The sequence below is a fragment of the Ursus americanus genome, chromosome 3 (genome assembly GCF_024610735.1).
Source record: "Ursus americanus isolate L20-20 chromosome 3, mUrsAme1.1.p, whole genome shotgun sequence".
Taxonomy (NCBI): domain Eukaryota; kingdom Metazoa; phylum Chordata; class Mammalia; order Carnivora; family Ursidae; genus Ursus; species Ursus americanus.
Window position 1 is genome coordinate 83141372 of NC_142129.1, and position 27655 is coordinate 83169026.

Consider the following 27655-nt stretch of genomic DNA (forward strand, 5'->3'; position numbering starts at 1 on the left):
TTAAGTGGCAAAAAATGAAATATTTAACCTGCCTTTCCAGTAAGAGATGTATTTAAGGATGACCAAATAGCTCAAGTGGAGGAGGGACAGTTGTAGTTTACAAAGAAACATCAACTAATAAATGCTGAAGAAATGAGAGAAATGGACCCCCCCCCCAAACCTTAATAAAATTATTGACTTAGGCAAGGATTATCACTAGATGTTAAAACCCCTGGGTGAATGGTTAACGGGAAACTGGGCATTCATTCAATGCCAAAGGAATACCATGCAGGTAACACACTCGTCACAGAGGAGACGACGTAAGTGGGGGATTAGGCTGTCTTGTTAATCCAGTGATCCACTTTAGCATCGTTCGTTAATGGCAGGTCAACTAGATGTTATGTGTTTTCTGATGTGATGAGATTTGAAGCACGTGTCTCATCTATGATATATTCTAGCAGAAAAATGTTTTCTTTCAATCCATGAAACTTTTAGTTATGACTTTTAGATTACAGGCAGTTCAGGAAATAAAGGGACGAGAGAAATAACACCTTGAAAAAACAAGATGGGATTCTACAGGACAACTGCCCCAGTCTCTTTAAATAACCTAATGTCATAAAAGGGACTGTGCTGGATTAAGATGGACTTGAAGAGACATGACCAGTTGTAGTGTTAGGTCACAGAATGGATAATAGTTTGGACAGACTAACTACAAATTTGAGAACAATGGGAAATTTGAAGATGGTCTGAGGTGAAAGTATTCTGGAATGAGAAAGCAAGGATTACTGACTGAAAACAGTGGGTTACAGAACACTATGTTGAATATGATCTTCCTTTGGTTAAAAGATGAAAATACATAGGCACAGAAAAAGATGTGGAAGGAAATGCATTAAATAAAGTGTTAGTGATAATCTTTGAGTGGTAGCAATATCATGTGTTTCTTTTCTTCTGTTTTTTTCTTTTTTTTTATTGTTCTTTAATAATAACAGATTATTTTAAAAGAACTTCTAGAAAATTGTGGGTTTGCTCCTTCTGTTAGATAACTCTGATTACAAAAATCCTGTAAATCAACAAGTGCAAGAGCAAGGAGCCACTACCCTCCTGGGGACAGCATATCTGATTTGTAGGTAAAGTACTTAAAGGGAATAACTTCTCAAGTGCTTGGCTTATAAAGGTAATACTAAAGAGTAATAGAAATGTCACTGCACAAAAAACGAACTATTGGGACTTCATCAAGATAGGGCTTCTGCACAGCAAAGGAAACAGTCAACAAAACTAAAAGGCAACCTACAGAATGGGAGAAGATATTTGCAAATGACATATCAGATAAAGGGCGAGCATCCAAGATCTATAAAGAACTTATCAAACTCAACACCCCAAAACCAAATAATCTAGTCAAGAAATGGACAAAAGACACGAACAGACACGTCTCCAAAGAAGACATCCAAATGGCCAACAGACACATGAAAAAGTGCTCAACATCACTTGTCATCAGGGAAATACAAATCAAAACCACAATGAGATACCACCTCATACCAGTCAGAACGGCTAAGATTAACAACACAGGAAACAACAAGTGTTGGAGAGGATGTAGAAAAAGGGGAACCTTCTTACACTGTTGGTGGGAATGCAAGCTGCTACAGCCACTCTGGAAAACAGTATGGAGGTTCCTCAAGGCGTTAAAAATAGAGCTACCCTACGAATCAGCAATTGTACTACTGTGTATTTACCCCAAAGATACAGATGTAGTGAAAGAAAGGGCACATGCACCCCAATGTTCATAGCAGCAGTGTCCACAATAGCCAAACTGTGGAAAGAGAAAAGATGCCCTTCAACAGATGAATGGATAAAGAAGATGTGGTTCATCATATACAATAAAATATTATTCAGCCATCAGAAAGGATGAATATCTACCATTTATGTGGACATGGATGGAACTGGAGGGGATTATGCTAAGTGAAGTAAGTCAGTCAGAGGAAGACAATTATCATATGGTTTTAACCATATGTGGAACATAAATAGCACAGAAGGGAAGGGAGGGAAAACTGGGAAGAAATCAGAGAGGGAGACAAACCATGACAGACCCTTGACTCTTGGAAACAAGCTGAGGGTTGTGGAAGGTGAGGTGGGTGGGGGGATGGGGTAACTGAGTGATGGACATTAGCGACGGCACGTGATGTGATGAGCACTGGGTGTTATACACAACTAATGGATCACTGAACACTACATCAAAAACTAATGATGTACTATATGTTGGCTAATTGAATTTAAATTAAAAAAAAATGTCACCACATAAGAAATGCAGGCTGGAGGACAGTTTATCTTTGAAATATTCAATTAAAAAGCCCCCACAAGTAAGATACATCTTGCTATGCTTCATTCACCCTCCAAATCAAGCTTTGACTACTAGTGTTTACCCTTAGGAAAAAAAATCTAGTGTCTAGTACTTAAGCTGTGTAACAATGAGTAATGTCATGAGAGGCTCATACCCCGTCCCAGCTGAGTTGCTCATCTATGCTTCCGGAGTGGCGGGAGTGGCGTTGGGCTCCGAGTCCTCCTGCGGAGCGGGAGCCGAGGCTTCTTGCTCAGCAAGCGCTTCCCGAAGCCGGCTGCCTAGAACTGCATCGTGGATGCTGTGAAACAGCAGCTCCTTTAAGGCAGGATTTTCAAAAAATCGATTCTGAGTGAGGTCGTTTACAACTTGTGCTATGAAAGAAGAAAGGAAAATCAGTCCCCACTCTGGGTATCAGTCTTGAACATTATAAAAATTAGCACTCTTATATAGTTTAAATATTACAATGGTATTGTAAAAAGTGTCCCTCCAATCCTGTCCCCATGATATCACCCCCCAGTAGTAGCAGGAAACTATTTTTTTATTTTTTTTAATTTCAATTTTTTAATTCAAGTTTTTGTTGAAATTCTAGGTAGGTAACATATATGGTAACATTGACTTCAGGAGCAGAATGTAGTGATTCCTCACTTACATAGAACACCCAGTGCTCATCCCAACAAGCGCCCTCCTTAATGCTCATCACCCAGTTACCCCATCCCCCTCATGAAGAGTCTCTGATGGTTTGCCTTCCTTTCTGTTTTATCTTATTTTATTTTTCCTTCCCTTCCCCTATGTTTCATTTCTTAAATTTCACATGAGTGAAATCATATGGTATTTGTCTTTCTCTGACTTATTTCGCTTAGCATAATACCCTCTAGTTTCATCCATGTCACTGCAGATGGCAAGATTTCATTCTTTTTGATGGCTAATACCCCTGTGTGTGTGTGTGTGTGTGTGTGTGTATCAGTATATATCTCACACATGCACATACTCACACACATCACATCTTCTTTATCCAGGAAACTATTTTCTTGGATATTCTTCCAGTATTTCTTTATGGAAATACAAATATATATTCTTATTTTTCCCTTTTTTCTTGCCCAAAAGTATCTCTTTAGCATTAAATATGTATTATTCTGGATTTTTTTTTACTTTTTTTTTTTTACCACTACATGATATTCTATTGTGTGGATGTACCCTAGTTTATTTAAGTGGTCCCTTTTCTTTGACATTCTTCCCAGTCTTTTGTTTTATAGACAGTAACCAGTTTCTAGAACTGCTTATAGATGGTTAACCACATACACATGTCATTTTGAGTATGTGCAGCACATTGCTGGATTTGCTGGGGTCAAGGGTAAAGTGCATTGGTGATCGGGCACGATAATGCCGCTCTGCCCTCCACAGAGGCTGTTCCATTTTGCGCTCCCGCCAGCAATGTCCGAGAGACCCTGCTCTCCCTCGTGTGCCCACAGAGCGTGCTATCAGTTCTCCTTTTTGCCATCCTGGCAGGTGCAAAGTGATACCTCTATGTAGATTTCATTTTCAGGCACTGTTTCAACCAAAATTCATTATAAAGCAAAAATAGCAGGGGTTGTCATGGAAAGACCTAAATGATTTTATAGAACTATGTTTACAGCTGCTGTTAATAATTACTAAAAAACATACCAGCTCCTTCCCTCCAAGGCCAGGTCAGGAGGCCTGCCACAACAGCCCAGGATAGGGGTGCCCGTGAGTGACTAATTGCAAAGCTAGCTTCAGAGTCATCTTTCACAAAAATAATTTTCATTTTTTTCCCTTCCCTCCCCTGAATAATTTTCATTTCTTCCAGGAACTAAAATTAAGGGAAAATATTTCTAAACTTTTTAAAAGTTAATAAGAAAAAGAGAAATAAAACTAAAATGTCAAAACTTCTCCCCATTCTAGAAGCATACTCACCGCTGCATCCTGCTAAATACACATAAATACCGACATCTCCATATTCTTTTACAATCTGTAATAATGTTGAAATAAAGTTTAGTTTCTCTCGACTCTGGGCCCGAGGCAAGTCTCTTTCTACAGTATGTGTTTAGTGACACAAGACGCGAGTTCATTCACCTGAGCTGCTTCACTTCAATAATTACACATCTTTGAGCTCCTCGTTTAAAGCTAATTTTGTATTTCTCTTAATTTTTATATGGACAGTGACAATGAGGGCTATCAAAGAATTCTTGTTGAATTTTACGGAGGTGTAATAAACGGATTATGGTACTGACTGGTAAAGAATCTTCTTGTAGAGCCATGCCCTGAAATACAAAGAGGCGACAGCTGGGAGGCGCGTCAGGGTCGGGAAGGGGGCAGCGGGTGGGGTGGATGCCACCGGCCTGCCCTCAAGCTGATGGGCTGTTGCAGCCGAGCCGTGCTTACATTGGGCTGCACCACACTGTGCTCTTTACTCTGGTATGGTTTTGAAATTTTCCACAATGAAAAGTTGAAGAAAAAAAAAAACACAACAAAGAACTTTAAGAGTTGAAAAGGGGACCCTAGTCCAACTCTCTAATTTGACTGATGGCACAGAGCTACGAAACGACTCATTTAAGATGATGCTTACCCCAGCCAGGGTTTTCACGCCAACAGAGTCAATGAAGTTGACCTGTGTAAAATCCAGAATGATGGTGTGGACGTTATCCCCTGGGGGCATGAATCTTTGCAGTTCCTCAGGGAGTGTGCTCTTGATGACTATTGGGGGATATTTTACTTCATCATCCTCTTCTTCAGGCTTCGTGGCATCTTCTCCATCGACTTCTGCATCCTGTCAACGGGTAAACCAAACCAAAAGTCTATGAACGGCTCATGGGCTGGTTCTGAAAGAGATTTACGAGGGAAATTAGTCCCCCTCCTCTCAAGCTGCTGACTCCGCCAGACGTCTTCTAAAGCATTTGCCATATCCCTGCCTTTAACGTGACAGAAACGATGTGTACATAATATTCAGTTTTAGCTCGGTTTCTTTTCTCCTCTTCTTCCTCTTGTTTTTGTCCATTAAAACTCACTCTCTTTAGTCATCATATCCAATTTCTCCTCATTTCTAAAACAGTTCTGTTAACTTCAGCACAGCCACAAGTTACCATTAGCTTGAACAGCAAAATCCAGCCTTTGAGGGTTATTTTTTTTATTGTCAGCTGAGTGAATCTATGACAAAGTACCCACGGTACAATTTATTAAGGTACTACTGGATGATCTTCATTTTTTTTAAACAGTGTTTTCCGGGGCTCATAGCCCTACTCTTTTCAGAAGCATTCTCATAACTGACCTCATCATGTATCTTTAATATATAAAGGATACTTCAATTGTCTCTGAGCTTTCCTATTTTAGGGGCTCCCTGCTAAGACTTCAATCATGAGGGGCGCCTGGGTGGCTCAGTCGTTAAGTGTCTGCCTTCGGCTTGGGTCATGATCTCAGGGTCCTGGGATTGAGCCTGGCATCGTTGGGCTCCCTGCTCAGCGGGGAGTCTGCTTCTCCCACTCCCCATGCTTGTGTACTGTCTCTCTCTGTCTCTCTCTCTCTGTCAAATAAATAAAATCTTAAAAAAAAAAAAAAGACTTCAATCAAGAATGAAGGTGGGGGTCGGTGCAGATCGAGAGAGAAGGGAAAACAACTTGAAGAGACCACCTACCACTTTGACAACGTTTGCATTGGCCACGTTTGCATTTCCAACTTCCTTAGCATACTTCTTCATGGCCTTTCTTCTCGCTCCCATTATGACTGCTGGGTTCACTCCAGTCTTTACAGAAGAGGAATACATGCATAATCACTTCTTGGCGCCCAGGAACCCACCCAAATGCGATAAATCTTCAAATCTCCCCATTGGACTGTTTATGATGCCAAGTTATCACCCACCTCTTGCTCCACCTTTCCCTAGGACACCCTGAGCTGAGTTACTCCCGCACTAAAGGAACATGAGTAACTCTCCTTATTCTTATGTGCATTTAGCAGGATGCAGCAGTGAATACACTAAAGGGTCAAAGACAATTTTTAAAGGAGTATTTTTCAAACATACTCTCCGATTCTTATATTTAAGAGATTCTGTGGGTTGACTGGGAGGTTTTCTCATACACTGGGCAGTGTGGGGTCCAGGTTTAATCACGACCAAAGGAACCCACATGATCCGAAGAGTGAGATAACTAAAATTACTTTTTCACTCTTTTTCTTAAAAATTTTTTGAAAAGGTAATATGTGCACATGATAAAAGGGAATGACTAGTGGTGTTACTGGTATTGTTTGCACAACAATGTGGATATACTTAATTCCATCTGAATGGTAAATTTACTGAAAATGGTAAATTTTATGTATATTTTACCAAAACGCAGAGAGAGAGTATAAAAGATATATCAAGACATTTAAGTGTCCCTCACATTCCTCTCAATCCACAGGTCCCCTCAAAAATAATCAATTTCTTGCGACTCACCTTTCTTTTCAAAGCACTGCTATATAAGTCGCTATTTGCATAATAAATTGGGGCATTTATTTGGAATATTTTTATTCCAGGAATTTCTTTCACCTGAGAAATAAAATGTTGTGAATTTAACACACGGAAATATTCAGGGTCAAAACTGCACCCGCCTCCCTCCTCCAGCCTGAAAATCAACGCAGAAGTTGCTACCGGCCCTCTCGCAGGCCCTCTCACCGTGTTTAGATAAAATTCTGTCACTCTAGCCTACCTACTGTCCTGGAGGAAGGAGGTCTGAGAAGAAAGCCTTTAATATGCATATCTCTACATTTCTTTTAAAAGTCTTTGTTTCCTATTCACTATAAAACACAAAGAAGGAACCAAAAACTATTACAAACAGAGAAAAGAAAACAGGGAGGGGAGGCTGCCCCTCAGACTGTGAGGAACAGGCGGTCCACGTGGAGTGAAGAGAGGTGATGTTGGTTGGTTCCTGGAATGCAGGCAGGAGCTGAAGTAGACCCAAGTTCAAGAGAGTGAATGTTTTAGCCAGAAGCCTCAAAGAATTCTAGAATGACAAATCCAGCACATAATTCATTAGGAGGAGGAAAAATGAACAATCCTAGTAACAGTCTCATTTCCTAGTAGCTTATAGGGAGTCTGAGAATTTCTTCCCAAACATAAAGCAAATCAAAGAGACAAAACTAATTTTAAAAGGTTCTGTACAAGTCTTCTAGGTGTCACCTGAGGATATTCAAAATCAAGGGAATTTGAAGGCATAAGTCGTGCACGTACAAACCACCCTCCCAGTTTCAGTATTTGGTAAATATATACTTTAATTCCAAGAATATCTATTTATTCCCATTAAAGAAAGAGGAAAAGTAAATATGAGGAGGTTGAGTAATTAACGTAGAGTATGAACTCCAGAACTGCCTCCAGACAGTAAACTCCAGTTCAAGCTTTTTATTCTGACCGCGACACCTCCCTCCTTTTCAGCCCCACTTTTTGTCCTGTGTAAAAATAATAGTCAGCTGATCCCATGATATGCTTACAACCATTTACTATTTTTTAAAAATTTTTAAAAGATTTTCTTTATTTGGCTTACATCCATTTAAAATGAGAAAAAAGTCCTACCTCTTCATATGCGTCTATATCGATATACACATCCGTGTCGGGAAGCTGTCCAAGGACTTTGTAGCTGGGACTAAAGACAGAGGGACAGGGTGTTAAAAGACCATTGTTTTGAGGCCCAGTACGTGATTTAAACAGGAGGTTTTGCGTGTTTACATGTCATGTATGGACCTTCTAGTGAACTCAGGAATACTCTTTGCAGAGGGCTTCACATGGATACATGCCCAGGGCCATTCCCAGCACGCCCCCACACCCTGCCCCACGTACACGCCCACATCCACACACCCTTCATACACATGCATGCACGCGCGCACACACACACACCCCTCACACACACATACACGCTGCACAATCTGGTCAGGACAAAAGACTCGGGCATTTAAAGCTGGGGGCAAAAGTGAACGGTGCAGAGTTCAAGCCATGCCAAGGAATGTGTAACTCAAATTCTCATCCACTCCATAGAACTGTCTTCCTACTCTTATTCTAAATCAGGGGAGGAGATTTTCTTTTGGTTTCTAATAAGAGGCTCTGACTCATGGGGGTGGTAGTCAACTGAAGGTGTGGGAAGAACACAAAAAATCTCATTAGCATAGAAAGAAGTTTTCTTCAGTTTGGTTTGAATAGATTTTAAACATTATTTTTCGAGAGCCCTCCCCTTTGCATAGGATAATCTGGCTCAAACTGGATACTGTAATGCTGACAGATGCTACTGCCTGAGCATCTCCTATTACCTTATTGTAGCCTACACACGAGGCTTATTTCTGCTGTTGTGTGGATGAGAAATTGAGGCCTAGTGGAGCGAGCTGTTCAATGTCAGAGGGATCGGCAAAGCCAGAATATGGCTCAAGGTCTTTGAGTTGACAGTCCGTGGACTTGCTGCAATGCCCTGGTGCTTCGTAGCAGCTATGCGCCCGTGCTCTGTGAATCAGAATCTATGATATGAATGTTAGCTATATTCTGGGGGGATTCCCTCAAAAAGCTTCCAGAGAACACACAGTATGTGCCCGGTACTGGACTCTGGGAACACCGCCTTCACAATCAAGACGCTCACAGTCTAGGTGCTTCTGTTGACAAATACGATATATTTAAAGTCAACACTGCAATTTCAGGCAGGACAATCACATCCATCCCAATTTGTACACTCACCTCTGTGTTCTGTAAATCACAGTCAGCAGAGCAATGATCACAGCTGTAATCAAACCATAGTCCAATCCCAGGAACAAGGAGGAAACAAAAGTGGTGAGCCAGATGGTCTACACGAAAGACAGAAAGCTTTATGTAGAATCACGCTAAAAATGATGGCACTAACTTAGCTTTCTCAAATTTTTACCAGCCCTCGTCCATGTGTTGCAATGACATATGAACCTAACAATCACCTTTGTTACTTACCAGTTCTATTTTGCTCGTTCTCCAGAAAAAGGGGAGATCTGAGAATTGCATAAACATTCCTTTCAGGTTGACAATCACAATGGCCGACAGCACAGCCTGAAACAGAGCACATCACGCATGCCTCTCCTCTCGTGTCCAGAGAGTCCCTTCTGCTGGCTCCTCACTGCCACGCGGCCCTCCCCATGTCCTCTCCCCACTCACTTCCCACACGGCAGTGATGGTACGTTTTGAGCGATGAGGACCTGGTTTTCAGGACTTCCTCATATTTACTTTTCCTTTCTTTAATGGGAATAAATAGATATTCTTGGAATTAAAGTGTATATTTACCTGGTTAGCTAAAATGGGCCTTGGAAAACCAGGCTTATATACTAGTAGCAAGCCTCCATGGTGGTCAACAGGTTCAGAATTAAACTTGGTACCCGAGGAATCATTTCACCCATGGTCTTCCTATACCATGATTTTCTCCACTCTATATTGTCCCTGATCTCTGCTAGATTAAATAGATCGGCGAACAAATGTCTTCGGAGTGAAGTCCATCTCAGATTTTTTTTTTCAAGATTTTACTTATTTGACACAGAGTGAGCAAGCAAGCAAGTGAAAGACAGCACGCAAGCACAAGCAGGGGGAACGGCAGGCAGGGGAGAAGCAGTCTCCCTGCTGAGCAAGGAGCCCGATGTGGGGCTTGATCCCAGGACGCTGGGATCGTGACGTGAGCTGAAGGCAGCCACTTAACTGACCGAGGACCCAGGTGCCCTGCCATCTCAGATTTTTAATGGAAGTACAAGGTCATAGAAGATCAAAGAGAGATGGGACCTTGGAGATGAATCAGTCCAAACCCCCACTTTGCAGATAAGGAAACAGAGCCCCAGAGATGTTGAGATGGCTTTCCCAAGGTCCAGATTGTGGGGCAGGATGGTAGATTGTGAAGCGGGATCTTGGTCCCAGCCTTGGACCTTTCTTACATCACCCTGACAGGGTTACAGTAAAAACCCATGAGATGGCCACAAAAACAAACAAACAAACAAAATAGTAAAATCTCTACACATGGAAACAGCTCACACCAAGTCCAAACTACACACCTGGGGTAATGATTCAAAGAGGAATCCAGTGGCTAATATGACCAGCAGAATCATTAGTGAGGCCAAACAACCCGCAAGCTGAATGAGAGAAGACACACGGAAGGGCTTTTAGGAGACGCGAGTAAGAGGCGGGGCAAAGGGTGGTCTTAGTCTTTTGTTAGTTACTGCGGGAAGATCTAGAAAATACAGATTCAAACAAGTCATCAAAATCATTACATAAACCCGTAACTCCTTCCCACTCCCTTTCTGAAGTTTTGAGTTCTCTTATAGCTTTTAAATAGAGGCTGAAATGATTAAAAACCCTGACAGAAATGCTCTTGCCAGGGGTGAGGGAAAGGAGCTAATGACCCAAGACCCACAAGGGCCAGAAGCGTCCAATAAGACTCTGCCGTCCAATGTGGCAGCCACTAGCCACGGGCAGCTATGAAATTCTTAAAATTAAAATTAAGTACAACTAAAAATTCAGGTCTTGGTTACATTTCCCACATTTCAAGTCTCAAGGGCCATGTGTGGCTAGTGGTTGTCATACTGGGTGATGCAAAACAGTGACATTTCCTGAACGGTGCTGGCATCCTGACCATCCACACCCCGTCTCAGGCTTTCAGGACAACATCCTACGTCTGAACTGTGAGGTTTACTGGCAGCAGGGAGTGCTGAATAATTTTTGATTTAACTGGAGAATATACCTCTTTCCTACAGATTCAGGTCCTGTGACTTGCTTCAACCATTCATGCCCTTCTCTGATTCACTACACAGCTCCCTGGAGCATCAGTCTTCAGTCAGAGGAGCTTTGTTTGGGTTCAGAATAGAATCAAGGGATTAAGGTAAACCACCCCAAGTCACCGGTCCTCAGAGGCCACTTGTATACACACCTGCGTCTTCCCTCCAGTTCCCTCCTGAACAAGGCTTCGAGACAAGGAGCATGAAATGGAGAAAGTCTGGAAGAGTGAGCCAATGGAATTGCACAGTCCCAGGGCAATGAGCTCCTTTTCCATGTGGAAACAAAGCACACAAGAGGTCAGTCATTCTTCAGGAAAAACAGGCACGAAGGTCCATTTAAGACACATTTTCAGCTGGATAGACTGTCTCTTCATTCTCTTTCCAGATACAAGTTTGTTTAGCATGAGTTTAAAATAGGGATTCTTGAATAAGATGGGAGAAAAACACTTAGAGCTTTTGTTCTGTCAGAGGTAAAAAGCTGCACTCACTACCTTGTCCCCTCTTTCCCAAACACACTCTTATACAATTTTTTTTAAAGAAAACTGTAGCAAAAAGGGACAACATATTTTTGTTATGAGTAAGTTATTGGTGTATAGAACTGTTGGCATCTTCTAAATGCCTGGACTGTTGCTCCTCAGTGAGTGCACGCCAGTGTCCTCCTGGGACAGTGAGTGAGTCCTGCTCTCGGGGCTACTTCTGGTCTTCCTAGTTGGATCACTGTGTCTTGCGGGAATGTGGAGCATTTAATCTTCTCCTAGAAACACACACTGTGTTAAAGCACACAGTGTCATGCCAGAATTATGGCTCACGGTATTCAGATTAAATACCTTATCTATAGATAGGTTATAAAAGGAGGTGGCAGGGCACCTGGGGGGCTCCGTCGGTTGTGTGGCTGACTCTTGATTTTGGCTCAGGTCGTCTTGATCTCAGGGTCATGAGATCGAGCCCCGTGTTGGGCTCTGTGCTGGGCGCGGAGCCTGCTTAAGATTCTCTCTCTCCCTCTCCCTCTCCCTTTGCCCCTCCCCCTATCCTTCTAAAAAAAAAAAACTTAAAAAAGAGGTAGCAAAGACTATAATGTGGAGTTTGGGTGATGAATCGCATATCCAAGTTTAATGAACAAAGAAAAGTCTTCCCAGAAATGGTTCTAGAAAAACATTAGCTTCTCAGGCTGTGAGCTTTAAAAATAGGGATGACATCTGTCAGAGTATGGCAAACTGAAAGCCTCACATCAAAGGTTACCTCTTCCTAGCAGGACCCCTACCCGTGATATAAGGTAGGACTGTACCTCAGTGCTCTGATGACCTAATGCACATATAAAATGAAAAAATTGTAGTGTTGAATAAATACATGTTTCCAATACCCCCAACATCAAACTAGAAGTTTTTCTAACAATACAGTGAAATCCAAGTCATTTGCCTTCCGTAGCGCAGCAGGATGATTATACCATAATGAAACATCTGCAGGAAATGAATGATTTTTTACCTGATTGCCATCAACCTGGTAGCCATGTTTATTTGCCAAGGTCTTGGCCATTGAGATGGTCACTGAAAATCCAACAATGGCTATGGCGATAGCATCCACGTATACAAGGTGGAAGAGGCTGGTGTCCGGGTTGGCTGGAGGCAGTAGCCTGAAAGGTCAAGCTGACTTTAACCCAAGCGTGTGACCACTGGGAAAAAAACATGCAACTAGAGGGGAGCATTCCAGAAGAGCATCACCTGCAGATAAGGTGATCAATGCTTGGATATTTGTTTGCTCTGGTTTGGCAAAAAGGAACACCCTCTTTGACACACATAGATTCTTTTTAGGGCCCAACCCTAGAGCACTGGCTTTCTACTTGAATGGGTTATCAGCAGACATCAGATGCCATTTTATTTAGAAAGGAGTAACCTCATACCTCATGACACCCTCGTGGTAGGTGTAAGTAAGACACAGAACAGGAAGAAGAGAGGGTCAGCGAAGGGCTCAGATGGCACAAGACATTTGAACCAAAGTCTGAGGGCAGGGAGGGTGTTCAGCAAGGGCTGTCTTAGAGGAGAACTACTGTCCAGACTGCTCCCCTTTGTTATTTCAAGTAAGGGCTCTGCTTCCCAGGATCCCTCAAGGTGAGTTTCTAACACGGGAAAGGAGAAGATTATACTCTTTAGGTCTCACCTGGTAGTCCTGGGAATCTGGAGAGACCAATGGGGAGCCCAATTTTTGTGGTTCATTCTTAAAGTTTTGAACCCTTGTCCTAACGGAACAGAATAGGGATTCCCTAGAATGGTATCGGGTAAGGGGCACCAGAGGGTTTCAAAGACACCTGATTCAGTTCAAGGCATTGGGTTAAATAATAACAATCAATTCATATATCATATTATTCTTTTTTACAATAACAACCATTTATTAAGTGCTTCCTCTGTGCTTATTTATCTCTGACAGCCCTGTGAGCTAGGCACCACTATATTGCCCAGTTTACAGATGAGGAAAATGAAGGATAGGAGACTAAGCCACTTGTCCAGGGTCCTATGGCTCATGTACAAATGGCCACCAGTACAACAAAAACCACGAAGAACCTGCCTCTCTGTGCCTATCTCTCTGACTGTGTCATATCACAGTGACAAAGGGGATGTTTCAAGTTCTGGGGTAAGGGAAAGGGAGGGGGAGAAGGAAAAAAACAATCTGAACATATATTAAGCCTACGTTTTGTGCTATATGCTTGCCATATGTCATCTCATCTGTCCTCACAGCAATCCTCTTAGCTAGCTGCCATTATTATCGTAATTAATAGGTAAAAAAATAGATAATTGCAGATGTTAAGTTATTGGCCCCAGATGGAGCAAGGAGTCAAACCCAGGAGGTCTGCCTGCAAAACTTAGTGTCTTTCCCTTGCACGTTGCTACAGAAGCACTAGCCAGAAGGGAAGCCCGAGCAGCAGATTTGGGACCGCAGAAGAACAGGAGAAAAGAATGTATTTTGGAATGAGTTAAGGAAAGTAGACCAAGATAAAGGATATATTGCTGTGACTGGGATCTTTAAGAGTCAACTATCACTTTCTGGACACTGTCCTGTGTGCATATTTGTGTGTGTGTGTGTGTGTGTGTGTATAGGTAAGTGTGGTAGTTTGCTTTCAAATATGGCTGCCAACAGTTCCTCCCATACTTGTATGTGCTCTCCTCCCGTGTAGCGGGGGGATCTGTGTCTCCTCTGGTGAATCTGGGCTGGTCTTGTGATTTGCTTTAGCCAACCGAATGTGGGGCGGGTGATGCTGTATGAGTGCTTTTAGCAGCCTAGCACCTTCTGCTTTTCTGTCTTGTTTCCCTGAGCCACCACAAAAGAGTCTGGTTATCCTGCTGGAGTCACCATGTGGGGAGAAGATGCCGGCCAGCCCTCCGCCATTCCAGCCCTCCACCTGACACATCAGACGTGGGACTGGGGCCCACCAGGCACACCTTCAGACGTTGGCACCTGCCTGAGAGACCCCAAGTGACAGCAGGAGACTGCCAAGTTCCTTACCTAGACGGTGAATTGTGAGCAAATAAATGGATGTTGTTTTAAGACATTGTTTTGGAGCTGTGATTCAGCAGTAAGACTCACAGATAACTGAAACGGTAGGATTGTATGTAAATATAGGTAGTTAGGTAAGCATGATTTGTTTCCTGCTTGGTTTTGGGCGAAGTTCCAGAAAGGGTAGCCAAGTTATGGAAAGGTAAATTTTTTTTTGCTTTGTTTTTTGTGGTTTTGTTACTGTTATTGTTGTTGGTTTGTTTTTTGTTTGTTGAAGTATGGCTCTCACACATGGAGGAAAAGCAACATATTTGGGTACAGTGCAATAGGGAAAGGAAGGTACTGGGCAGAAACTGGTGAACTGTATGCGAATTTTTAAAAGGAGAAATCTAAGTGTAAGAATTCACATTTCATCAAATTATTTGTAATTAGTTATTGAATAGAATTGTCTATTGGATCTAGCCAAAGACTAATGCTTTACACATGACTAATTATGTTAGAGACCCAGGTGTGAGGTAATGGAAACAGCAAACCATGGAGCATCGGACGACTGTATTCTGGGTCCAGGCTGGGACTCACCAGTGAGCCACTAAACCTCATCCACGTCTCTCAAATGTCGCCTTCTCTGATAGCCTACCTAACACAGCAACCCCAGTGCCTCCCACCTTTACCTGCCCTCCCTCTTCTTCACAGCACTTCTCACTGTTAATTCTCCCCTCTCCCTCCTCTCCGCCGCTGGAGAATATAAGCTTCGTGAGGGCAGACAGTTTTCTGCTTGCATGGCTGCTTTTGTTTTTAATTGCTGTGGCCCTGGCACATAATAGCTATATGTTAAACATATGCTAAGTAAATGAACTTCCTTACCTTGTAAAATGAGGATAGCATATATGTCAATAGTGTGACTGGGGGCACCAATGGCGATGGTGGGTAGAAGAGTATTTTATAAATTGTAAGTCCAAGTAGAAAAGCAAGTGTCACTACTGGGTTATACCTCTACACGGAATCACAAGTAACATGTTCATGACAGCAATCCATTGTTTTGAAGCGGAGTGCATGCTTCCTCCTTCAACACCTGTTCTGGGTGGGGGGAGAACTTTGGCTTCACGAGCAACTCCTGGCCCTGCGCTTCCCAGGAGATTCTTAGATGGCACCAGAGGCAAGGCCTGATGCACGATGCCAGGTTCATCAACGCCCAACATCTGGGCGAACACCTGATTCTGCTCATCTGGAAAGAGAGAAGAGGATGGCAAGAGGAAGAGACAGTACGAGAGACAGGAAGACAGAGACAGAGAGATGCAGAGAAGCCTGAGCACTTCGGAGAGGAGCAGACTGAGATGAGAAGAGAGGCTCATAGTTATTCCAGCTCCTTCAAATATAAAGAGAGTAGTAAACAATTTTAATGTAGAGTTAGATGAAAGAATACCAATCAAGCAAAGAAGAGATGATTTGAAACTAGAAAATCTGTTGAAATAATGAGCCACAGAGCTTCCAATTAGCATGTCTTAAATGCTTCCAGGCGGATGCATGAGATCCTGTGGCTTCCCGGCTGCTCTTGAGACCGGAGGCGACAACTGTGCTAACCTGAAAGGGGAGGAGACTGGGGCTTTAAGAGGATAAGTGACTTGCCTGAGGTCACCCAGCTAGTGTCAGGCTAGATTTAGGTATTTTGGTTTTTAATTCCCATGCCACCCGAAGAGAGATTTGAAACACCAGCAAGTGCTAAACAATGGGAAACAAAGAAAATACTGCATACCACTGTTGGTGGAATCGCTACGGGACATAGTATGGGAGTGCCTCAGAAAGTTAAAAATTGAACTGTCTTGTGATCCAGCAACCCCACTTCTGGGTATATATCCAAAAGAACTGCTGACAGGGTCCTGAGGACATATTTGCACACCCATGTTCATAGCAGTAATATTCACAGTAGCTAAGAGGTGGAAGTACCCCAAAGGTCCATTGTTGGGTGAGTGGATAAACGAAACGTGGTATATATACATCCAGTGAAATTGCATTGAGCTTTAAAAAGGAAGGACATTCTGTCACTTGCTACAATACAGATGAATTCTGAGGATATTATGCTGAATGAAATAAGCCAGTCACAAAAAGACAAATAGAATTCCACTGCTGTAAAGTACCAAGAGTAGTTACATTCAGAGATAAAGAATGGTGGTTGCCAGGGGCTGGGTGGGGTGAGGGGAGGGAGAACAGAGAATTCTTGTTTAATGGGTACAGAGTTTCAGATTTGCAAGATGAGAAAATTCTGGGGATCCGTTTCACAACAATGTGAATATACTTAACATACTGAACTGTACACTTCAAATGATGAAAATGGTATATTTTCCATTATGTGTTGTTTTTTTTACAATTAAAAAAAAAAAAAAACCACTAAAACCCCAAAAACCCAAAGCCTCAGCTAGTTGATACGTAGGAAAAAATAAAAGAGATTTTTGATTTTAAGAATGCTAAAGCAGGAGTTAGAAACAACGATAGGTCTATTGATTATTCAAGTCACACTGTTACTTAAAACGGTTTTCCTACCCCAGAGGAAGTGTCCCGACGACATCCACGTCGTAGGATTCTTTCAGGTTAAACCCAGCTGAAATGCCAGTCCCCATCACCACCTAGAACAGACATAAATCCGAATGTGCCTTCATCGATGGTAATTCAATCGCCACAAACATGAGCTTCAAACGATGTTTGGCTTGTTCTCACTTTCAACTTCCAGTTTTAAAAAACAGAATTATAGTTAGCTTCTAGCATTTCTAACTTCTGATGGCCCTTCCCCTCCCCCCAAATTAGAATGGACTCTACAGTTGCCTGTGGCCTGGCATTCTTTCCTCTTTATTTTGTTCTGTTCCCTGCTGAGGTGTTTGGCCTGCTGACGACAAACAGGAAGAGTCCTAAAACCTTCTAGGAGTTGCCTCTGCCCTTCTGACTAAGATGGCGTGAACAAAGGATGTTGGAGAGTGTATTGTCAGGGGGGGGTGTCCTGACAGCGTGTCATCAGAAAAGATATGTTTGGACCCACAATCCTGCTGATGCTGTGTTCGCGTCAGCAGCGTCAACTGTGGCTAGAGGCCTCCACCAGCCCCACAGCGGTCTCCCAGCTCAGCTACACTCGGGGTCACAGAACGCTGTTGTGCATAAGTGTTCCTGGACGGTCAGGACACAGACTGAGTTGGTGTGTAAAGTACAGCCCTTTCTGAAGTGCAACGGGAACATAACAGAAGGAGAAGCAATTTTATTCGTCTTGAAGAACTATTGCTATCGAACTTTCTGAGTGGGTCGTCCAGGGGAGAATGAGGGCTGGCCAGGGCAGGGAGCCAGTCCTCACTGTAGTGGCTGCCGTAGGAAACCAATAAGGCAAATGTTATTAATAAACCATTGTGGTCATTTAAGAACATAATAGAATATATAGTAGCTCACTGCACGTGCATTATTTTTATAATAGTTGCTAAGTTGTGAGATGTAAATATGTATTAAGTTGTAAATATGTATTAACTACTTAATACTGTTAGGTATTTCTTCTGGCTTAGGAATGCCAGGAACCAAGAAAGTCTAGGAAACTTTGTCTCTTTTCAAAATGGAAACAGCTCAATTTCTTTAGGTTATTGAAGTTGCAGGTGTTCATTATAAAACAATTAGCCAATAAAAATTTTGAGGAAGAAAAATATTCCATAATCTCATCACTCAGAGATAATTCATATTGCAGTTTTTACGGATGGCCTTCACCTAGACTTTGAAAATCATCCCTGTCTACGCTCTCCTAGATTTCCTTTCCTTTTAGCATATTTGTGAATGTTTCCCTTGACACATTCTACCCTTCTCTTGGCAGGACTGGGAGAAAAAAGGGAGGGACTCCCTGTTCCTCCCCTGTCCAAATCCCTCACCAGAACAGCGAGGCATCTGTGGCCAAAGTTGACTTACCGCAAAGAACTCTAAAGGAATGGGTGCCGGTAGTTTCTCTTTAAATCTCTCATTAAACTCCTTGCCACCCAACAGCAAACCAAAAACCATCAGCCCGACGCCTAGAGAACACACGTTGAGGTTTTTAACATTCTGCAACACAGCAACCGTACTCTGTAACACAGTGAACACTGGACGTTTACATCGAGCAGCAGCCCCTGGGTAGACAGAGACGCTCGTGGAGACACCGGTGAGCTAACTCACACTAGCCATCCCGCCACCGCGCATTCCTAGTTGAAAGTTCTCAGACTGAAATCTCTCTCTCCCACCAATCAGGAGGCATGTTTACCCAGTCATACAACTTTACAGTTTTCATTCTTTTTTTTTTTTTCTAGAGAGAGAGGGAGAGCACGAATGAGCAAGCAGGGGAGAGGGAGAGAGAGAATCCCAGGCAGAGTCCGCGCTGGGCTCCATCTCACGACCCCAAGAGCATGACCTGATCTGAAATCAAGAGTCAGATGCTTAACTGACTGAGCCATCCAGAACCCCTGTCGTGGTAATTGTTTTCCAACAATCTTATATTACAGTGTTCTTTGATTCTGTAACGGCTCAATGTAATATTATCATACTCAGAGAGGTACCCCTTAAGCTGAGTTCTGAGCATGAGGAAAGATTAGGGGTTGATATCAGCAAAATAATGCAAAGGTAAATACACAGAGAAGTTTTTTGGAGGGAAAAGAGGGAGAAAGTCGTCCGGGTCAGCACAGGAAAGAGGGAGCAGGTGCACTTCAAAGGCAAGAGAGTGCTAAAGTTTGGAAGAAGCCCAGGACAGTTAGAAAAGAAAGTCTCCGGGGTGCCCGGGTGGCTCAGTTGGTTAAGTGTCTGCCTTCAGCTCAGGTCACAAGGCTGGGGGTCCTAGGATCAGGCCCCAAATCAGGCTCCCTCCCTGCTCAGTGGGGAGTCTGCTTCTCCCTTTGCCCCTCCCTCCCTGGTGCTTTCTCTCTCTCTCAAAAATAAACAAATAAAATCTTAAAAAAATAAAAAGAAAAGAAAGTCTCCTACTTTTATCCTAGGGTTGCAGTCTCGGCACCCCAAATATGGTCAGTACTCATCTGGCCCCTGGGAGAGTGGGCTACACTGAGCCCAGGCTACACACCTTGCCTGTTGATGCCTACAGCACACTCAGGGGCTGGTCTCTTCTTTTTCCTTTGTGACAAGGCACTGAGAGAAATCTCAGTGTAGGAAGCATGTCACTGGCTACTATGGGAAATGAAGAGTTTAGTTATTTAAGGCATGTTCCTACAGTTTGATCCCATTCTAGTCCATCGAGGACTCAATTTAAATGTCATTTCCTTATAGTGACTTTCTTAGACCCCTAATCGAAAGATCTCCCTATTTACCTTTCACAGCCGCCTGTACCTTTCCTCCATAGCATGGAACACAGTTGGTAATTAATTACATATTTATGCAATTAATGGTTTACTATCTGTCTTCCCACGGACGTGGGCTCCAAGAGGGCAAGGGCCGTATCTGCCCGCTCACTGCTGTGCCCACCACGGTGCATGGCACAGAAACGCCGGCAAAGGCCATCGGCCCTTCGGCCCAAGGCTGTTTAGCAGCATCGCAGAGCTTCTGGTATGAAGTGTTCAGCTGTCATTTGATTTCAGTTATTTCATCATTTCCTCTTTATGCATGGAATATTAAGAAGCAGGCTTTTTGTTTTCCAAATGTATGGGTGTTTTAAAGCTACATTTAGTTATCAATTGCTAATTACACTGCACTGTGTGAGAAAACATTGAATTTTTAGAATTTGTGATCAGTTTCAACATGATTAGTTCTTAGCATTGTTCCCTATGTGCCTGCAAGTAATTTATATTTTCTCTGAGCTGGGTGCAAGCGTCCACATATATTTTATTCGATTCAATGGGTAATCGTGTTAGTTAAATCTTTTACAGACTTTTTTTTTTTTTTTTTTTTGCCTGCTGGAGTAAGCAGTTTTAGAGAGAGATGCATTCTCCCATGATGCCTTTAAATTATGTTAGTTCCCAAAGAGAACACTATTTGGTCTTAATAAAAAGCAGTCCCTTCCCGTAATTAGGGTGAAGGTGCGGTCACCAAATAAAGGCCTAATAAAAAAATTCCTTGTGAGGCATCACCTATTAATAAAATGGGACTTTAAGGTTTAACTCCCCGTGTAGGGTTCTCAGAAACGTCTTAGAATAATGAGATCTTATCCATTTTACTGTAATTCTTGGAAGAGTGAGCATTGAAGGTGACAGGGACACAGAAGAGAAGAGGGGGGAAGAAGAAGGGAAAACAAATACCAGGAAGTTGGGAAGTAGCTTACTTACATACACCACCGAAAAGATCCCACTGTACCGCTTTGTTTTCACTCCAAACAGGTATTTCAACATGGAGGTGAAGACGTGCACAGCGGCCGCGGTGGTGAACCCCCGGACCAGGGGCTCGGTGAGATATATGGCCACAAATCCAAACCTACAGACACCTAGGCAAAACTATTTTTTTTAATGACAAAGAAACAAAGAAGTCACGTGATAGATCAGGAAGCGAAAACCAACCAGAAAACACACAAAAGTTGTTTCTGGACCACTTTCTAACAGGACAGTCTTGCCCCTGCAGCAGTTAAGTAGCTCACAGGTGAAACGCTGGTTGTACAGAAAATGGGAAAGTGTGGAGCGGCCTGGAGCCCCACGGGGCTCTGGGCACACTCGTACTTTCCCTGTTCCTCAGGACTGGGGCGGGTTCAGTCAATTGCCACCTCCTGCTTTTTCCAAGCAGTTAAGAGAGGCCTCTTCCTGATCGATCCTGCTTTAAACTTTTCTTGCCTTTGGAATCTCAACGGAAGCTTGCTAGCTCCTCGTAAATACCAGCTTAAGCCGGGCGTGCCGTGGGGCTGGTGCTCCTGAGCGCTTTGAACCCGGAGCTCCAGACCTTTGCTGGCTGGACCCTGGCAACCACGTACACCAGCCACGAAGGCTCGACAGATATTTATTCAATGAACAAATGAGAGCCATTTCTCCACCTGTGAATAGTACCTGGATGATTCCCGAGAGTAAGGTCACAGACATGGCGACTTTCACCCTCAAGGCATCTCTTGCTTCCGTACCATTGGTTGCATTTACTCCTCCTGGAATGACTATATCGTCTGGTACTAATCGAACGGCCACACCGCCAATCATCAGGCTGATCACAGCAAATGGACCTGACAGAATGAAGCATTAACTGAGGCAATCATTTTTGGTGTATCTCCCGGGGTTGTTGCCGAGGGAGACACGGGTGAGGGTCAATAAAGCATCACTGACATAAAACTGCACTGCTCTCCCTCGGCCTTCCGCCCCTGGGTTATGTGTAAGCTGTGTATGTACACATCGCATTCTCTACAAATGACCACAAGGATATCTTCCGCCCCATGGACTCTTCCAGAACCGGGACACCTGCCCATTAAGAAGTAGTCTAATTCCTCTCTCCTTCAATCTGGGTGGGCTTGTGACATGCTAGTCGCCAAAAGAATGCAGCAAATGTGATACTGCGTGGCTTCTGAAGCCAGGTAACAGAAGGGGATGGCTTCCATATCTGCACTTGCTTGTGCTGGGCCAGAGGGCGAGCAACCTCCATTAGGACCCAGTGGAGAGAAGGATGGAGAGGGAGGGAGGGAGGGAGAGAGTAGCTGCTCCAGCTCCCCCTCTGACTCACAACTGCCTGACAGACCCTGAGAAGAGCGCTTCCCAAATCCTGACCCACAGCAAATCTGCAAGATAATCAAGTAAATATTTTAAGCTGCTACAGTTGGGGGGGTATTTTTTACCCAGCACCAGACACTGGAAACAGTGTGTGTGCGTGTGTGTGCGTGCACACGCGCACTGCTAGCAGCCTCGTGCAGCACCAACACTGTTATGAAGTCCATATAAATCTTATCCTAAATACACTGGGAAAAATAATGCATAATTCAAGGCCTCAAAGAGGATGAAAACGCAATACATGCATAGTACTTAGGAACATGCAGTAAAACACGAATAAAAGAAAAAGAAAAACCAGATCCAAGCAAACTGTATCATGAACTAAAGTACTTACTCCCCAGATTTCAACAACTGCTCTTCTTACAGGAGAAAATGGTCTTTTTCTCCCCGTTATGTCAAGATTATAAGAAAGCTATTCATTCTGGAAATCTGCGGAGAGTCTCATTTTACAAAGCACCTAGTGCGTATGCAGTAACCAAAGTTTCTATGAAGTGGATGTTGTGAGAACAAACACGCAATTTCTCTGGCACACTGCAAAGCTGGAAACCCACACGGAACGGCACTAACATAGCAACTCTAAGCTTTTACCGATGGATATGTGTCTGGAGGTTCCCAAAAAACAATACATGATAACAGGGTAAAATGAAGAGTACAGGCCAAACACCGGAGGCACAGCAGCTAGCATTGCAAAGGCTAACCCTGTGGGATTGAAACCAGACAGATATGGAGAGATCATTAGAAGGCAGAGGGTCCCATGTACTTATCTCTCGGCGCTTTAGGAGGAAGCGGTGAAAGGCACGGTATTTTAAGCAGATGGGTCTTAACCTGCCCACCCTGGCACCCCAATCCTACACCCAGGCTGAGACCGGTTTCCCCGTCATCTCCTCTTTGCCAAGGGGTGGATTTTTTTCTGCTTTATTCTTTCCCAACCTAAATAAGGGCAGAAAGTCTTAGTTGACTGGTGTAGCTATAATCCATGTTGATGGCCAAATGTTGGCTGTTTCTCTAAGGGGTGTTTCTGTGGGTTCGTTGCGGATTCCTTTTCAATAAGGAACTCGCAGTTTCCAGTTCTTATACCTCTTCCAGGTTCTCTCTGCGGGCATATGCTCCTCCGTAGGCAGTCTTCTTGGGCAGGCACCTTTCAAATGAGCCAAGCCTTGTTACCTTCCAGAGCACCCACTTATCCAATGGGAAAGCACCTTTACCCGAAGAAACTTCGGAAGTGCAGGCCACGCCCACTGGAGGGCTTTCCATTCTGCCTACATGGGCAGTTTATACCCTTTTACCCGTAGATTCTTTTTCTTGCAAGAATTAGGCAACCCCCAAACTCCAGAGGACACATGTCTAGCGCTCTGAGTCATTCTCCTGCAGTCACACGTACCTTGACTTTAGAGGAGGGGAAATGTATAGCGCTTTCACCTCTCTAGAAAATTCTCACTCCAGATTTATTATCATATCCCTGGTCCCCGAATATATCCTGTTGAAGTGATGCACTAAAGAGATGGTTTGGTGTCATTTACTCATAGTTTTGCAGAGATGGTCTGGCATCCTTTTGAGAATGTGGAGACTATAAACACCCCTTGTTCTCAGCTCAGGGGGCTCAACCAAATATCTGGGACAACTAGAAAATTCACTTAATGCATTGTTATGTTGTGAAGAAAAAAATTTTAGCCGAAGAAGAGGTGGGGAAGCAGCCCTATTTCATATATAATAATATGGTTATCTCAATGTTGTCTTTTTAAAAAAAACAAATTTCTATTTTTTAATTTTTATTTCAAAGGAACACATGCCTATGGTTTAAAAAGCCTAACAGTACTAAAAGGCTCTGAAGAAAAGCAGGCTCTCTTCTGCCTTACCTCCAGGTTCTGCTCCCCAGGGGTGCTCACTTCCAACTTGTTTAGCTGTTTTTCTACCATTTATCTTGTTTCTCTAAATCGACAGTTCTCAACTGAGAGGATTTTGCTCCCCTCCCCCGCCCCCCAGGGGACATCCTGGCAATGTCAGCAGACATTTTTTTATCATCTTGATGGAGGGTGGGGGCTGCTCCTGGCACCGTTTGGGGCTGGGAAACCTTGCTCTAAATAACGTGTTGGCATGATTCTCAGTTTATCAGTTTAACATGTTAACTACTGACTTCCTAGTTTTTCAGCTTTCATATCATAATTATGTGACTTTTTTTTTTTTTTCCTTTCTAAGAAGTTTTGAGATCTTCTCTCTATCCCTGGTATTCTTTTTTTTTTTTTTTTTTAAGATTTTATTTATTTATTTGACAGAGATAGAGACAGCCAGTGAGAGAGGGAACACAAGCAGGGGGAGTGGGAGAGGAAGAAGCAGGCTCACACCGGAGGAGCCTGATGTGGGGCTCGATCATAACGCCAGGATCACGCCCTGAGCCGAAGGCAGACGCTCAACGACTATGCCACCCAGGCGCCCCTATACCTGGTATTCTGATATTTTATTATGGTGTGCCTCATTTTATTTTTTATTTCTTCTGCTGGGTACCTGGTGGTTTCTCACAGTCTGAAGACTCATGTATTTCAAATCTGAAAATATTCTTTGATGGTATCTTCCCTTCTGTTTCACCTCTTCTTTCTGGAACTGCCAGTACATGTGTGACGAAACGCCAGGACTGATCCCCTGGTGTTCTTGTCTCGTCTCTCTTACTGCGCACATATTCATCTTTCTCTTCTACTTCCAGATTTCCTCTATCTTCCAACCCTTTGACAGAGTGTTTTATCCCAGCTATCATAATTCTAATTTTCATGATCTCTTTCTTGTTCTCTGAAGGCTCCTTTTAAAATTACATCCTGGGGCGCCTGGGTGGCTCAGCCGGTTAAGCGTCCGACTCTTGATTTCAGCTCAGGTCGTGATCTCAGGGTCGTGAGATGGAGCCACGTGTGCGGCTCTGTGCTCAGTGTGGTGTCTGCTTGAGATTCTCTCTCTTCTGCGTCTGTCCCTTCCCCTGCTCATGGTCTCTCTCGAAATAAATAAAATCTTTAAAATCACACCCTGTTCTTATCTCATGGATTCAGTATGTTTTCATAACCTGCTGAGAATACTACAGAGCAGATAGGTCTTATTTTGCCTTCTCCATTATTTATGTGCCCAGTGAGTTCCTTCTTTCTGTTTGGTTTGTTTTCTCCCTTGAAGCTTCGTGTGCATTCGCCCCCTTTATTTACTGGTGAGCTTTACTGTATGGCAATTGGGGGACCAGCCAGCATCTTGTTTGGGGAACCCCCAGTTGTCACTATAGCTTTGTCTTCTCTGGAGATGGGTCATCTGCCTTGGGCTGCAAGTCCTCGCAGGCTCTTTGGAGCTGCTCAGGGCAAGGAAGAGCCTTTGTTAGTGCACAGGTCAGCGTGTAACCTCATTCCTCCTGACATCTTCCAGTGTTTTCACCTGCCATCCACTGCATGGGATCGGTGGGGACCTGGGTGGGCATGTGCTTGCTGTTTATTATACAGACTTTCAAACAATCCTCTTGCTTCTAGCCCTCTGCCTGACTCTCACCTTTGACAATCCTTGGAGCTGCCCATTTCCCAACGTTCTGCAAGGCAGACACCCAAAAACCAGCTGGTTTTTTCCACTCTGATAATTCAGTTGTCACTCATCTATCACTTGCCTTTTTTTTTTTCCCCTGCTCCACGGCATCTGCTCCCCCATCTTCTTTGTCCTTGCTAGTTTACACCATTTCCCTCTCCTTTACCATCATTTTAGAGGGATTTTAAATTTAGAGACAGAATCATGTATTCAATTAAATTCATGAATCCATTAATTGAATGCTTAACAAAGTCTTTTTACTAATAATTCACCAACCTCAAGAAATTAACTTACTATCTCTTGGATCTCTATCTTTGCTACATTTTGTTTTTCCTATTTATCTATCTTCGTTGACTAGTAATGGGCAGAAAAATACCTTTTCCATACAAATTTGATTGTAGGATGACTTACATCTCTTAGTGTTCAACCTACTGGATCATTCTTCTTCTTTTCTGTAATACCACAGGCTTCTGGTTCTCCTTTCCCCTTTCCAGATGCTTCTTTTTCAGTCTCTTCTGCTGGTTCCTCCTTCTTTATTTGGTCTTTAATGTTGGACAAAGCTTGATCCTGGCTCTCTTCTCTTTCACTCGCATTCTTTTCTTGGGTGGCCTTGTCTATTGCCGTGGCTTAAATGTCCCCTGTATGTCAAGGATCCCCAAATTGACATCTCTAGCTCACAGCTCTCTTTTTAGCCCGTTATATTTTAAATATAAATATGCGATATCTATTTGTCTATCTCACAAGCATTTCAAATTTAACATATTCAAACTTACCTCTCAAATCCATTCCTCCTGCAGTCTTTATTACGTCTGCATTTGGCACCTCCAACCCTCAGAGGTTAGAACCAGAAATCTGAGAGTCATTCTTGACCTCCTTCTTCCTCAATGTCCCCACATCCAACTCATTGGCCCAGAAACCTTAAAGTAATTCTTGACATGCCTTGCTTCCCCATTCTCCCCTCAATTAATCCAACAGCCAATCTGGCTGATTTCACCATAAAATATAGCATGTATCTTTATAACTCTTTTAATTTTTTTTTTAAAGATTTTATTTAATTTATTCTACAGAGATTGAGACAGCCAGCAAGAGAGGGAACACAAGCAGGGGGAGTGGGAGAGGAAGAAGCAGGCTCATAGCAGAGGAGCCTGATGTGGGGCTCGATCCCATAACATCGGGATCACGCCCTGAGCCGAAGGCAGACGCTTAACCACTGTGCCACCCAGGCGCCCCAACTTTTTAAATTTTTATCACCACCACCCTAGTTCAAGATGGAAGAATGCTAACAGTTCAAAAATAAATCTGTGGAATGGCATTTTAACCTAATTCGGCACAACCCTGAGGTCTTTTCCGAAGTATCAGCTTACACGGGTTCACTGCAATCACTTCCTGTAGCTTTATCTGTCCCACTTGACTGTTTGTTTCACTTATTTCCCATTTCAGATGCTGAGTCGCTGTGTGCTCCCCTCCCTGCCCCCACTTCTGCCTTTGAACCTGTCCCCTTCTCCGCCCTTGGGGTGTTGGTGCCAAAATGGATGTGAAAAACTATCCTAAACCTGGTGTAAGGCTTTTGTTTAAAAGATTTGGTATAATAGTCACTTGGAAAATTAAAAATGCAGTGAATTGATCATTAGGGGAAGTGATTTTTTTTTTTTTTTTTACAAATTGATCATTTGGTAATTAATTTTTGGGAAACTGGAGAAGGAAACAGATTCTTGGCCAACTGACCTAGAGGTTGTTCAAGCCATTATCACCTTTTGCCGACACTGAGTCATTGTCACCTCTAATTGGTCTCCCCACTTTCATTCTGGTACCCCTCCCACCAAGCAAATCAACCCCCCCCCAACAGCAGTCCTAGAAACCTCTTAGAAAGAAAGAAACCCCAAGTGAAAGCATGATGATAGCTTTCAGTGCCCTC

The 27655-nt window shown here is 43.2% G+C and overlaps 1 protein-coding gene across 1 annotated transcript in view; it reads right to left on the minus strand.

The window, feature by feature from the left end:
• Positions 1–1233: 1233 nt before the first annotated feature.
• The window catches only part of SLC26A5 (solute carrier family 26 member 5), a 49818-nt gene continuing 23396 nt past the window's right edge, over positions 1234–27655 (minus strand). The window contains exons 4-18 of the mRNA XM_087861162.1: positions 22789–22899; positions 21499–21665; positions 20794–20958; positions 18464–18616; positions 17075–17157; positions 12533–12680; positions 11203–11316; positions 9252–9347; positions 9009–9115; positions 7866–7935; positions 6753–6845; positions 5961–6068; positions 4899–5099; positions 4247–4301; positions 1234–2685 (exon numbers count right to left, since the gene is read on the minus strand). Of these exons, the coding sequence (XP_087717288.1) occupies positions 2492–2685; positions 4247–4301; positions 4899–5099; positions 5961–6068; positions 6753–6845; positions 7866–7935; positions 9009–9115; positions 9252–9347; positions 11203–11316; positions 12533–12680; positions 17075–17157; positions 18464–18616; positions 20794–20958; positions 21499–21665; positions 22789–22899 (1865 nt within the window). The 3' untranslated portion in view covers positions 1234–2491. The remainder of the gene's footprint in view (positions 2686–4246; positions 4302–4898; positions 5100–5960; positions 6069–6752; positions 6846–7865; positions 7936–9008; positions 9116–9251; positions 9348–11202; positions 11317–12532; positions 12681–17074; positions 17158–18463; positions 18617–20793; positions 20959–21498; positions 21666–22788; positions 22900–27655) is intronic.